General features: G+C 40.4%; 2 protein-coding genes across 5 annotated transcripts in view; both read left to right on the top strand.

The window, feature by feature from the left end:
• LOC139175382 (inner centromere protein-like) overlaps positions 1 to 11,042 on the top strand; it is a 36,280-nt gene extending 25,238 nt beyond the window's left edge. For all 4 annotated transcript variants that reach the window (XM_070766499.1, XM_070766482.1, XM_070766473.1 and 1 more), the window contains exons 17-19: positions 940 to 1,044; positions 8,017 to 8,164; positions 9,577 to 11,042. In XM_070766499.1, coding sequence (XP_070622600.1) covers positions 940 to 1,044; positions 8,017 to 8,164; positions 9,577 to 9,791 — 468 coding nt within the window. In that variant the 3' untranslated portion in view covers positions 9,792 to 11,042. The remainder of the gene's footprint in view (positions 1 to 939; positions 1,045 to 8,016; positions 8,165 to 9,576) is intronic.
• LOC139175661 (veficolin-1-like) overlaps positions 1 to 14,208 on the top strand; it is a 940,898-nt gene that overhangs the window by 198,518 nt on the left and 728,172 nt on the right. The gene's annotated exons all lie outside the window — the stretch shown is intronic.

Consider the following 14,208-nt stretch of genomic DNA (forward strand, 5'->3'; position numbering starts at 1 on the left):
AATTTTGCCTCTTCTTACGAACTTTTTTCGAGTTACGAACCGGCGTTCGGAGACTGCTGGGAAGCCGCGCGGCTGTTTTAAAAGGTGACAGCCGGGCGGCGCGGCTTCCCAGAAGCCTCCCGAATGCCAGTTCGTAACTCGAAAAAAACGCCGAACGCCGTTTTTTTGCGGGGGGTTTTTTTGGTTGCACGGATTAATTGACTTTACATTGTTTCCTATGGGAAACAATGTTTCGTCTTAGGAACCTTTCGTCTTACGAACCTCCTCCTTGCACCAATTAAGTTCGTATCATGAGGTATTACTGTACATACATACATATATATATATATATATATATATATATATATATATATATATACACACACACACACACACACACACACACATATGTATATACACATACATACATACATACATACATATATATATATATATATATATATATATATATATATTTGTTTTCGTAAATTTTCACGGGTATATGTATGTAGATTGTTCTGAGTTCGGGTTTTGCCCTGTGTAATACTTTGCATGTTTATGCGACGTTTCGGTGAAATCACATCCACCATCATCAGGCTGAAGTTTCCAAGCTTCGTGCTGTTGTAAAACAGCACGAAGCTGACTCAGAACAATCTACATACATACATACATACATACATACATACATACATACATATATCTATATATATATATATATATGTTTTCGTAGATTTTCACGGGTACAGGTATGACGGTCTTGGTATATTCGGGTTTAAATCCTACACGGGAAGATATATATACTGTATATATGTGGACTCATTAATGGATCATTTTAATGGGGATCTAAGAAGAAGATGGCTCTAAAAGATAGATTGTCATAGGTTGCTTTTCTGTGAAACTACTACTGCAAAATGATTACATTGGTTGGCCTGGTAACTAAGATTCTTCTCTGGTTAATAGGAAGAAAATAATCCTGCCTCGCTGGCTCAGCTGCAGCAGGACAAGACAGCTGTGCAGGTGGAAAATGTCCTTGCTGCATGTGGCTGGCTGAATATAACTGCTCAGGTGAGTAGGAACTATTTTGCAGTGTTCTCCTGCAAGATGAGAAATGATTGAGGCCTGCAGTCAGTTATTTAGGTCTTCTTCCCATTTGCAAATTGCTGTGACAGAAATATCCACAGACATCCTCTTTATATCTTCCTGATATGTTCCCATAATATTGCCTTTAACTTCTCCCCAAGCCATGAAAAAGGTTGACCTGGGTACAAAACTCATATAAGTGTCTTGGTGATGAAGTCACGTTATTCAAGCAATGCCTAAAGTAGGACTGTCAAGCTCAAGGCCCATGGGCCAGATGCGTCACACACTGACCATGCCCATTTTAACAAAGAAGGGGGAAAGCCCTGCTACGTCATGTGATGCTGCAGAATCCAGGCTACATTCTACCAACAAAATTGAATCAGAACTGAAAGGGACCTTGGAGATCTTCTGGTCCAACCCCTGCTCAAACAGGAGACCCTAAACTATTTCAGAAAAGTGCCTATTCAGTGTTTTCTTAAAAACCTCCAGTGATGACGTACATACAACTTCTGAAGACAAACTGTTCCACCAGTTAATTGTTTTCACTATTTAAAAGTTTCTCCTTAATTCCGGATTGCTTCTCTCTTTGATTAGTTTCCATCCATTGATTCTTGTCTTGCCTTCTGGTGCTTTGGAAAATAAGAAAATAAGTTGTCTTTGTGGCAGCCTCTCAAATACTGGAATGTTGCTATCATGCCCCCGCTAGTCTTTCTTCTCTCTAGACTAACCAAACCCATTTCCTGCAACCATTCTTCATATATTTTTATTTTCAGAACATTAATCATCTTAGTTGTTCTTCTTTGCACTTCCACCCCCCCCACCAAAGTTTCAACATATTTTTTGTATCTGGATGCAATATTCCAGGTGTGGTCTTACTAAGGATTTATAAAGTGATTCTAATACTTTCATGTGATTTTGATTCTATACCTCTGTTTATTCAACCAAGGAGAGGGGCGGCATACAAATCCAATAAATAAATAAATAAATAATAAATAAATTAGCTTTTTTGGCTGCCATCGCACACTGCTGGCTCAAGTTTAAGTATCACCCAATAGAACTCCAAGGTTCCTCTCACAGTTACTGTTTGTGAGCCAGGTTTCCCATAATCTGTACTTGTACCTTTGGTTTTCCTGCCTAAGTGGAAACTCTTGGTTTTCTCCATATTAAATGTCGCCATATTGGATTGGGCCCATTATTAATTCTGTCAAGATCTTCCTGAACTTGTTTTCTGAGGTATTGGCTATTCCTGCCAGCTCTGCGTCATCTGGAAATTTGATGAATCCCCCCTCTATCTATGTTTTTTATGAATATATTGAAAAGTACTGGGCCTAAGATGGAACCTTGTAATACTCCACTGCTTATTTCCCTCCATGTAGATTAATTTAATTTTAATTTATTAAATTTATAAGCTGCTCAACTCCTTTCAGACTCTGGGTGGCGTACAAGCAATATAAATAATATATAAAAGCTATATATAAACAATATAAAACAGTATGACAATATAAATCCACTCAACATCCAATCAATAAAAACATTCATTACTTCTGGCTGGAGCTGAATGGTGTAGCTTAATGGCCCCAGGCCTGCCGGCAAAGCCAGGTTTTCAAGGCCTTTCGAAAGGCCAGGGAGTGGGGGTAGTACCGATCTCTGGAGGCAGCTGGTTCAAGATAGCCAGAGCCACCACAGAGAAGGCCCTCCCCGTGGTCCTGCCAGTCAGCATTGTTTAGCTGGTGGGACCTCGAGAATGCCAACCCTGTGGGCCTTAATTGGTCACTGGGAGATATGGGGCAGAAGATGGTCATCCTAAGCCATGTAGGGCTTTATAGGTGATAGGCAACATCTAGATGTAGTACCATTAATGGTTTTTCAGCCAGTTACAAATACATCTGGTGTTGATGCTGTCTATCCCAAATTTTCTAGTTTATTAAGAAGTATGTTGTGGTCTACTTTCTGAAGTATACTATCAGGATCATGATTGTAAAAGTAAGACATATTGCTGCCTATCCAAGAATGGGTGAAGAACATTTTTACTCATCAGTGGAGAAAGACCTGTACACTGAATGTAAAAAGTATTGACATTGTCCGAGGCTGGAATAATATTCTTTTTCTTAATTTTGTGGGGCACTTGTGTCCCTCTGCTTTCAAATAGACAAATATCATTGAAAGTTATCTTGTCTAATTGCTTTATTTCCTATATATGTTCTGTCATCACTCACATACTTTCTGAGAAAAGGTGTTGCTTCCATAAATAGTTTTTCTCTGAAATGTCAGTAGCTTTGCTGTTGAATGAATAGTGAACATTTTCATCATAGTTAATTTTATTTTTCAAAATATATAGTCCCCCATGCTTAATTTGGCCATCTTTGACATACTTTCTTTAATGACTTTTTTATTTAAATCTTAAATTAAGTACTTCCTGAACTCCATGCTATCTGCAAAATGTTATCCACCTTAATGTAGGGGAGGAGGAATTTCAATGCTATGAGCAATTGTAGGTTCTGGCAATATTTGTATATGATCACAAGGGGGCAAAGGAACATGGTGGATGAAATTCACCGATTGCTCTATTGAAGGCAAAGGTTATTGTGCTCAGTATAGTTGCTCTGTACTTTCTAATGTGGTCCCACTTTAAGTAACCATGTGTTAATATAATTATAATGAGATCCACAAGTATCTATGAAAGTATTTCTATGATATTGCTATTCTGAAATTTCAAGTAAATTTTAAAAGGCATTTTGCTTGAAGACTAAAATTCTGGATTTAAGTTGCTCTGAAATATTCATAGCTGGATTTATTTTAATGTGTTGTTTTACAAAGGACTTCAGGACTTCCAAGCTAAACATTAATTTTTCAGTTCTCTGGAAAGTGCAACAGAAGGCGAAGGGCTGAAAGGATTGAACATAAACATGAGTTAGAGAATTAAAAATTGTAAAAAACCTTTGTGCTTAATGTCTCACATTAAAACATCTTCATTTTAGCTAAGGTATTAGTAATCAGTACAAGATAGAGTAGCTAAAAAGTTGGTGTATAGTGTTCCCTAAATTTTTGCGGGTTCAAACTTCACGGAAAGTCTATACCATGGTTTTTCAAAAATATTAATTAAAAAATACTTTGCAGGTTTTTTTCCTATACTACGGTTTTCCCCACCCGATGATGTCATGTGTCATCACCAAACTTTCGTCTGCCTTTAATAATTTTTTTTTATAAACTTTAATAAATAAACATGGTGAGTAATAATCTGAATGGTTGCTAAGGGAATGGAAAATTGCAATTTAGGGGTTTAAAGTGTTAAGGGAAAGCTTGTGATACTGTTCATAGCTAAAAATAGTGTATTTACTTCCCCATCTCTACTTTGCGGAAATTCAACTTTCGCGGGCGGTCTCGGAACGCATCCCCGTGAAAAGCGAGGGAACACTGTACAGTATACCATTAAATGTCCAAAATCGTAGACAAACTCAATTTAAAATATTTCTTGATATAAAATCTTACAGGCTTTAGACACTCATCTATTAAGATTTCAGCAAAATAAAATACTGAAGTATATTTAAAAAAATATATTAGCATATTGTAGCACTTAGTTAATTAAATACTTGGACATTTTTGAAGAAATGCTTATTAAAAAATTGCTTGTCACAGCAATCTAAGCCACAGAATAGAAAATTTGTACTGTCGTTTTTAAAATAAAGTTCAGCAAAGTTCTCTTTAAAATAATTATTTATTTCATTCCTATGTCTGGCCAATTGTCATGAACAAATTTCTCAAGATAACACTATAATATTTCCAAAATTGTTAAATGTTTGTGTTTTATTGGTACTGTGTATGCATCAAATTCTTTGAACTATTTGGAATGCTATTTATTGTTACATCAAAATTATTATAAGATTTTGAAGCTAATTTCCACCACTCAAATAGATTAGCAGTAGCTATCAGAGCCTTTGTAAGCTATACACTGGATGCAATTGGAATGATTTTACCACCCACAGAGAATAGAAAAACAGCTTTTGTTTTGGAAGTAAAAGCTTCTTGTAAAAGTTATAAACGCCCCAAATTCTGCCAGTGATCACATGATATACAAACATACCATAGCTGCAACCCTGAATGCTTGTGGAAGATTATTTAGCAGTTCAAATAATCTGTTATTATTTGTTCTCCCTCAGTTTGCCTATTCAAATTAGCATCCTTTTAGAGATCACATGACCTTATCAAAACCCTATGAAAATATATCTTTCAATAATGGTTGCAATAGAAACTTACAGCACTTTATTTCTTAAAAATCAGAATATGCCAGCCAATATTTTTCAGCTTATACTAGTTTAGTAGAGTAGTAGATCCTTGGAACAAACTTCCAGCAGACGTGGTAGATAAATCCACAGTAACTGAATTTAAACATGCCTGGGATAAACATACAGTATATCCATCCTAAGATAAAATACAGAAAATAGTATAAGGGCAGACTAGATGGACCATGAGGTCTTTTTATGCCGTCAGACTTCTATGTTTTAAAAGAAAGATGAGGTTTTAGACAGGCCTATACATTTAACTTGGGTACTAAAGAATCTAAAAATTTACCAACATATGACAATGTTATAGCTTTGATATCTAAAAAGAGAGGTAGCAGATACTAGACTTTAAGAAGTGAGATAGTAATAATAACAACTAGATTCAGTTTCTGTTCCCCAATGGACCCCATGTTTTTAGCATGGACCAGTCAAAAATTTCATTAAAAATACCTATCAGGATTTTAGTAAGAAATCCTATTTCAGCCATTTAAGGAGGAATAGACATTATTGTGATGGGTTTCTGAGTTTGTGAAGTGTGTTGAAGCAAAGTTAAGAGTTGGTATATAAAACAGCCAAAATTATGTAGTCATTTGTTCTTTTTTAATTCAATTGTTTCCATTTGACATATTCAAATAGAAAATTTGCCTCTACCCACTGACATCGCCTTACTTTATTTTTAGAAACTTGCAGGACAATCAATAGTGAATGGTTACTGTCTGAAAAATAAATAAAGTACAGTCATACCTCGTCTTACGAACCTAATTGGTTCCAGGGGGAGGTTCGTAAGACGAAAGGTTCATAAGATGAAACATTGTTTCCCATAGGAAACAATGTAAAGTCAATTAATCCGTGCAACCAAAAAAAAACCCCGCAAAAAAACCGCTGCCGCCCGGCTGTCACCTTTTAAAACAGCCTGGGGGCTTCTCAGCGACCTCCCGAACGCCAAACCCGAAATTCTTGGTTCGGCGTTCGGGAGGCCGCCGAGAAGCCCCCAGGCTGTTTTAAAAGGTGACAGCCAGGGGGCGGGGCTTTCCAGCAGCCTCCGAACGCCGAATGCGGAAGTTCGGGTTTGGCGTTCGGCTTCGGGAGGCTGCTGGGAAGCCGCGCGGCTGTTTTAAAAGGTGACAGCCGGGCTAGGGGGCTTCCCAGCAGCCTCCCGAACCCCGAACTTTTGTCGAACTTCTGGGTTCGGGGTTCGGGAGGTTGCCGGGAAGCCCGGCTGTCACCTTTTAAAACAGCCGCGCGGCTTCCTAGCAGCCTCCAAATGCCGAAGGCGGAAGTTCGGGTTTGGCGTTCGGCTTCGGGAAGCTGCTGGGAAGCCGCCCGGCTGTTTTAAAAGGTGACAGCCAGGCTGGGGGGCTTCCCAGAAGCCTCCCGAACCCCGAACTTTTGCCGAACTTCCGGGTTTGGGGTTCGGGAGGTTGCTGGGAAGACCCCCAGCCCGGCTGTGACCTTTTAAAACAGCCGGGCGGCTTCCCAGCAGCTTCCCGAAGCCGAACTCCAAACCCAAACTTCCACTTTCGGCGTTCGGAGGCTGCTGGGAAGCCGCGCGGCTGTTTTAAAAGGTGACAGCCGGGCTGGGGGGGTTCCCAGCAACCTCCCGAACCCCGGACCCGGAAGTTCGGCAAAAGTTTGGGGTTCGGGAGGCTTCTGGGAAGCCCCCCAGCCCGGCTGTGACCTTTTAAAACAGCCGGGCGGCTTCCCAGCAGCTTCCCGAAGCCGAACGCCAAACCCAAACTTCTGCGTTCGGCGTTCGGAGGCTGCTGGGAAGCCGCGCGGCTGTTTTAAAAGGTGACAGCCGGGCTGGGGGGCTTCCCAGCAACCTCCTGAACCCCAAACCTGGAAGTTCGGCAAAAGTTCGGGATTCGGGAGGCTGCTGGGAAGCCCCCCAGCCCGGCTGTGACCTTTTAAAACAGCCGGGTGGCTCCCCAGCCGTCTCCCGAAGCCGAACACCAAACCCGAACTTCCGCATTCGGCGTTCGGAGGCTGCTGGGAAGCCCCCCAGCCCGGTTGTCACCTTTTAAAACAGCCGCGCGGCTTCCCAGCAGCCTCCGAAGGTTCAGAAAAAATTTGCCTCTTCTTACGAACTTTTTTCGCGTTACGAACGCCAAACCCGAACTTCCGGGTTCGGCGTTCGGAGGCTGCTGGGAAGCCCCGCCGCCCGGCTGTCACCTTTTAAAACAGCCGGGGGCTTCCCAGCATCCTCCCGAACGCCGAACCCGGAAGTTCGGATTTGGCGTTCGTAACACGAAAAAAGTTAGTAAGAAGAGGCAAATTTTTTCTGAACCCCGGGTTCGTATCTCGAGTTGTTCGTAAGACGAGGGATTCGTATCTTGAGGTACCACTGTATAAAGAAGTGATGACTGAATTGCTTGGATTCTGTTATCTGCCTCTTTCTACTTTATTTTTCAGACAGTAATCATTCACTATTGATTTCACTCTATATTGTTGGTAAAGAGCTTCCAATTATGTTATCCATTTGTCTGTAATCACATCTGGAGGAGAACAGCAACCTCTAATCTTTGAGTACATAAAGTCACAATATAACTTTTAGCTGTTGCTTCCATGCAAAAGTGTAGGTATAAAATTTGGAAAAGCAAGCAATTACAAACAACCACCTTTGATAATGCTGTGTTTGTAACATTAATGTATGCATTCAACTTTGCCTGTATTTTAGAAATCTTCCAACCGAGTGGATGCCCAAGATCTGAAAAATACAAAATCTCTCAAAGTCAGTCTGAATGACTATGGAATGGATCTGAATAGCGATGATTCCACTGATGATGAAAGTCAGCCTCGCAAACCCATTCCTTTGTGGGCAAATGGTATATATGTATCTTTCAAAATTACATTTTACACCATATACCTCATCTTACGAACTTAATTCATTCCGTGACCAGGTTCGTAAGTAGAAAAGTTTGTAAGACGAAGCAATTTTCCCCATAGGAATCAATGTAAAAGCAAATAATGCGTGCAACCCCATCCCAAAAGTCACCCCTTTGCCTTGCACCGCTGGGAATCCCCGCCTTCGGACTTCCGTTGCCAGCCGAAGCGCTGGGGTTCCTCTGAGCCTCCCCTCGCTGGGAAACCCTACCTCCGGACTTCCGTTGTCAGCCGAAGTGCTGGGATTCCCCTGAGGGATTCCCTTCATTTTTGCCAGCGCTGCTTTGAATCCCAGCGAGGGGAGGTTCAGAGAAATCCCAGCGCTTCGGCTGGCAACGGAAGTCCGGAGGTGGGGTTTCCCAGCGAGTGGAGCCTCAGGGGAATCCTAGCGCTTCGGCTGGCAACGGAAGTCCGGAGGTGGAGCATCCTAGTGGTGGCGGCTCCGGTTCGTAAGGTGAAAATAGTTTGGAAGAAGAGGCAAAAAAAATCTTAAACATCAGGTTCGTATCACAAAAAGTTCGTATAAAGAGGGGTTCGTAAGACGAGGTATCACTGTACCTTGTATCTTACTATTATGATAAGAATAAAAGAAGGAAAAATAGGGTGAGTCAAAATTAATTAATTATGACAGGAAACAGTGATACTGATGATTGGAAACACTGCATTTTTCCCCATAATGCCATCCTTTTTAGGCCACTAACAAATTTTGGTCTTTGTCTTTGAGTTGGAATGACAAGCTTTGTTTGTTTGTTGCAGACCAATTGATTATTATTAGAACTGCTGGAAGAACTTCACATTCAGGCCATTTTATACAGGTAGTCCTTGACTTAATGGCCACAATTGAGCCTAAAGTGAAGTGAATTTTGCCCCATTTTACGGCTTGCTTGCCACAGTTGTTAAGTGAAACTAGTTTCACTGCTGACTTGGTTTGTCAGAAGGATGGAAAGGGTCGTGTGACCCTGAGATGATGCAACCATTATAAATATGAGTTAGTTGCCCAGTGTCTAAATTTTGATCACATGACCATAGGGTTGCTGCAATGGTCATAAATGTGAAAAACATTCATTAGTCAGATTTTTCAGTGCCTTTGTATGTAATTTTGAATGATCACTAAAAAAAAGGTTGTAGGCCAGGGGTGTCAAACCCACGTTGTCACAGCAGTGTCACATGATGTATCGGGACTATTTTCCCTTTTACTAAATGGTGCATGGGCGTGGCTAGCACATGACGCGGGCTGGGAGTTTGACATCCCTGTTGTAGGCCAAGGACTACCTATGCATGATGAAAGTTCTTTGGTTGGAGATGTGTTGCTGCCTGAAGAATTTCTCACATATGAAAATGGTTATTTCCACAGGGGTTCAACTTAACAAAGCTGTTACATACCAGTATTACAATCCTCCCGATATTAACAAGTTTTTTGGTCTCATACCGAGCCCTAAGCTAGAGGATATCTTCTATAAAAGTAAGCCAAGATATTTCAAGCGGACAAGTTCGGCTGTGTGGCAATCACCACCTCTTCCAGGATCCAAACCAGCACTCCAGACGTCCAACAGCATGAAAAAATACTGAAACTATTTCTTGTCTAGCTATATTTATGCTGCATTTGTAAATCATTTTAATATTTTATATGTTATATAATAAAGGTTGAAATGTTATATCTATCCTTAGTATTTCGGGTAACTATGATAATGTCCTTCATATTTTGTTCCAAGGGGTTCATCATATCTTCTAGCATTTGTACTAATGAGGAAAAATTAATGGTAATCACAATGTGATATATTGCTGGTTGGTCTTCTCACGATGTTACCCAATACTAAAATATTCTTATCTTTGAGAAGTGATGTTACACTAATTGTAAGTGTTTCTACCAAGCTATCTTGGATGATTTATTTCTGTTTTCTAATTCTCTTCTGGCTTATGCATATTAAACCCAATGTTTTATAATTAGATCAATGCATATAGATTCACTTCTCTAAAGGTATACGCATTTCTATTATGTTACATATAAAATTGCATAGATTCACAAATAAATAACTAAAATATTTTGCTTGTTTTCTACAAAGACAATGGGTTCATGGATTTTACATTTCATGATTATAATACTTGCCCCTGTCAAAAAGATGTAGTATATTTAGTTGAAATAACCTATATCTAATGCATCATCATTAGTGTTTGTTGTATGTTTCAGTGTGCAAAGAGATTGAAGATTTTGCTGCTAGCATCTTGATTTGTAGAGATGTAAGTCCTATTTTCTTCTCTTTGTGTCAGCAATGAAGAGTTTTGCATTCAATGTTTTAAACATGGGGTAGCTTCTGCCCCCTGAAATTTTAATAATTGTTCTTTTGATTTCATTTTTGAGGAAATAAATTTTGGGGTTGTTTCATGATCAAGGAAAGGATAAATCCTTCCTGTTACTTCAAAATGAAAAATCATCCTACATCATGTAAGAGCAAACTTACTTTAATTACTATCAACTCAGCACTTTATACATAAAAGAAACCCATGTGTGAGGGGTTCAATTCAAGTAATATAGGCAACTCTTAGTTAAAAAAACATTGCACCAAGATATTACTATTCTACAGGGAAAGTAAACCCTGGAGTTGATAGAATTAATGGGAGCAGATTTTCATTGTATCTTTTTTTGTTTTTGTAACAGACAGGGACAATCTGTTTAATCAGACCATCTTCATTCTTTTTGTGTCTTTTAAACAGCTTTGAAAGTAATGGATTAGAAACATAAATAATATATATGACTGCATGATTAATATAGATGGGATATCTATGCATAAATAAAGATGGAGAAGATGTGGAAGTCTTTAATTTCTTTCAGTTTGCATTCCTCTTTTATTTTGTTTTTCATCTATTCATACTAATCTTTATAACTTGTATCAGAATAGATTTATTTGTTTTCCCTGTTCCAATTTGGATACGCTTAACAATAAAGCAGAAGGAAGAAAAATCTGAATCTGCGTAATGACAGGAAGTTGTTTGGTAATTATGGAAGGGAGGATAGAGACAAAAAAAACCCCTTGTTCAAGACTGCCCACTAGGATCATGAGTCATCCCAAACATCAAGAAAAAAAATAATCCATTCCAACTCAGCATCTTTTGTTTGCATAAATTTGAGACTTGTGGCCATAATATAATTTATGCTTTAGTCTTTATTTAAGACTTCACATGTTGATTCCAAACTAATGGATTGTGTTTCTTTGTATTTTAAAAAAATGCATAATTGTGATGTAGGAAGTGTTTGTAGTTGGTATTTGAGCAATATGGATATGGCATCTAATGATCATTTGGTACAAAATACAGCAAGCAGTTGATCTCTGAAAAAATTTGAGAGAATCCAGGTAAAAGCACTGCATTTACTATCATTTTTTTTTCTGAACAAAATTCCATGGCATTAGTTTCCAAAACTAATGTGGCTTGGATTTTGAGTAATTGAGAAAATACAGTACATGCTTCCCCATTCTTATGGTTGCTATTGACTTGTGTCACACAATAGAGTCAAACTCCCCTATAGTCTGGTATCCTAACCTCTTTCCTACTTTACAAAATGAGCTCATAAAATCACATTTTTTTAAAAAGGCTCAAGGATTTGAAGTGATGATTTTTATATCTCGCCCTTATTTGTATAGGTAGCCTTCACTTAATGACAGTAATTGAGACTGGAATTTCCACCGCTAAGAGGTGTGATCAGAAAGTATGATGTCATCTGGTTGCATTGCTTAGCAATGGCAATTTCAACATGTCAATTAGTCATATGAATCCCACTCTATAAAGCGCATTATTATATGGTCACTATATGAAACTCCTACTGGCTTCTCCTTTGACTTTCCTGGTTGGAAGCTGGCAGTGAAGGTGGCAAACGGTGATCAAGGGACACTGCAACATCATTGTTGAGTTGGGCACCAGGGACCCAGTTCATGACTGCAGGCACTCTGATGTAGTAATTATGACAGCCTATTGTATGTACCATTTGTTCCGCACCATTGTAAATTTGAATGGCTACTGAGCTAGTGATCATTAAATAAGGATCATGTATACTGTAAACTGCTGATAAATTAATAGTGATTTCAGTCATCACAGAGAGGTTGACGTAGCTGTCTGCACTAAGGTATCTTGTCATTATAATTAAAGAACCTTTGCTACTTTGCTAGGACTTGAACTTTCATGTTCTAGCATGATAATAATTATATTTGTCAGCTCAGTAATGTGACAATGACTAACACTTAGTAATAAAAATAAAACTCTGATACATAATGACATGTTAAGCAATGCATGTAAAGCAGGATCTGTCTGAAAATCTTAACCAAGTCTTCAGTTGTATGATTTGTCTTCAGAAGTGTGATTTGAAATAACATGCTTTTGCAAAAGGCAATATAAAGTGCACATTGTCTTTAGAAGATACTAAAAAAACCCACCCAGAATGACTGACACACTGAAAAGTGTATAGGATTCCACTTTGGCATGCCTCTGAAGTTTTCATGTATTATCTAATGAGGAAAACTGCATTTCTGAGAAAAAATATAGACAGCATTACATAATTTCCCTTACAATGCATAGATTTACGGAAGCAAAACTAAAAACTATTTTGTTTACATTATATCTTGCCTATATGTACCTTGGCAAACCCACAATCATCCCAGTGTGTTGAGTTACTAGGAGTTGCTTCAAAAAGTACAACATTCCTAGCCCTTGCTAAGCTCCAAGGGATCTACAGAAATCTATTGAGAAAACTGGCAGACACATAGATATTTACTTTGCTTTATTTCTGACTAGCTGAAAACAACTTGCGGTGGACACGGAGCAAGCACACGGACACAGTAATGGGTTATAAAGTGGGCCACGTTTATTATAATCAAACAGTACCTGCAGAGGTAAGACAAAGAGGGTGGAAACATCAATCCAAATTTTCTGAGCAACTCTGGGCGAAGCCTCCTGCTGAGCAAAAGGGGGAGGTCACCTTGAACTTGAACTTGAACTCCCCCCCTTTTGCTCCCTGCCACGCCCTTGCGTGTGGGGAGGCTCACCCACCCAGATACTTGACTCTGGGCGTGTGGTGGGTGAGCCCCAATGGTGTCTCCCCTCCATACCTGAGCCGGCCGAGCCCTGTAGCCATGTCGGGGAGCGGCTGTTCACCTTCCAAAAGGTACCCAACGAAGATCACACAGTTGCTGAAATCTCCATTTTCCGCCCTTTACCGCTTCCCCGTGACCAGAGGGACAAGGAAATTAAATGCCGAATGGATTGCCGAATTAGCCTAATTAAAACTAGAGTATGCCGGATACACCCTAACCGCATCCCTGCTCCCATAGTGTGGAGTAGGCGAAAAAACGGCCAAACTGAAAGCATTACAGCCGCCAAAAATTCCTACTCGGACCCCTATGGCGACCTCTTGATCACGCTACGTAGAGGGAGGGTGGGTGGGTATCAGCCTGGCCATGCCGGCAGCAGCGCAACAAAAGAGGGAGGCGAGCGGCCCTCTGCCCCTTTTAGATGGGAGAACCCGCTCGCTCACCTCCAGGAAGCACGTCACGCCCCGTGACAACGCGGGGCACACTGGGACAGTGGGGAGTGGGAGGGTGCGCCTTCTCCCTGCACCTCTGCTCACTAGCCCCCCACTCACCTTTTCTGCCGCTGGATCCCCCATGTCCTGTGGCGCTCCTCGCGCCACCGCAATTGCCGCCAGCCTGAAGGCAGCCAACGGACCCTTGCGGTGGACGCGGAGTAAGCACACAGACACAGTAATGGGTTATAAAGTGGGTCACGTTTATTATAATCAAACAGGACCTGCAGAGATAAGACAAAGAGGGCAGAAACGTCAATCCAAATTTTCTGAGCAACTCTGGGCGAAGCCTCCTGCAGAGCAAAAGGGGGAGGTCACCTTGAACTTGACCTCCCCCCTTTTGCTCCCTGCCACGCCCTTGCGTGTGGGGAGGCTCACCCACCCAGATACTCGACTCTGGGCATGTGGTGGGTGAGC

This window comes from Erythrolamprus reginae, chromosome 1 (genome assembly GCF_031021105.1).
Source record: "Erythrolamprus reginae isolate rEryReg1 chromosome 1, rEryReg1.hap1, whole genome shotgun sequence".
NCBI lineage: Eukaryota > Metazoa > Chordata > Lepidosauria > Squamata > Dipsadidae > Erythrolamprus > Erythrolamprus reginae.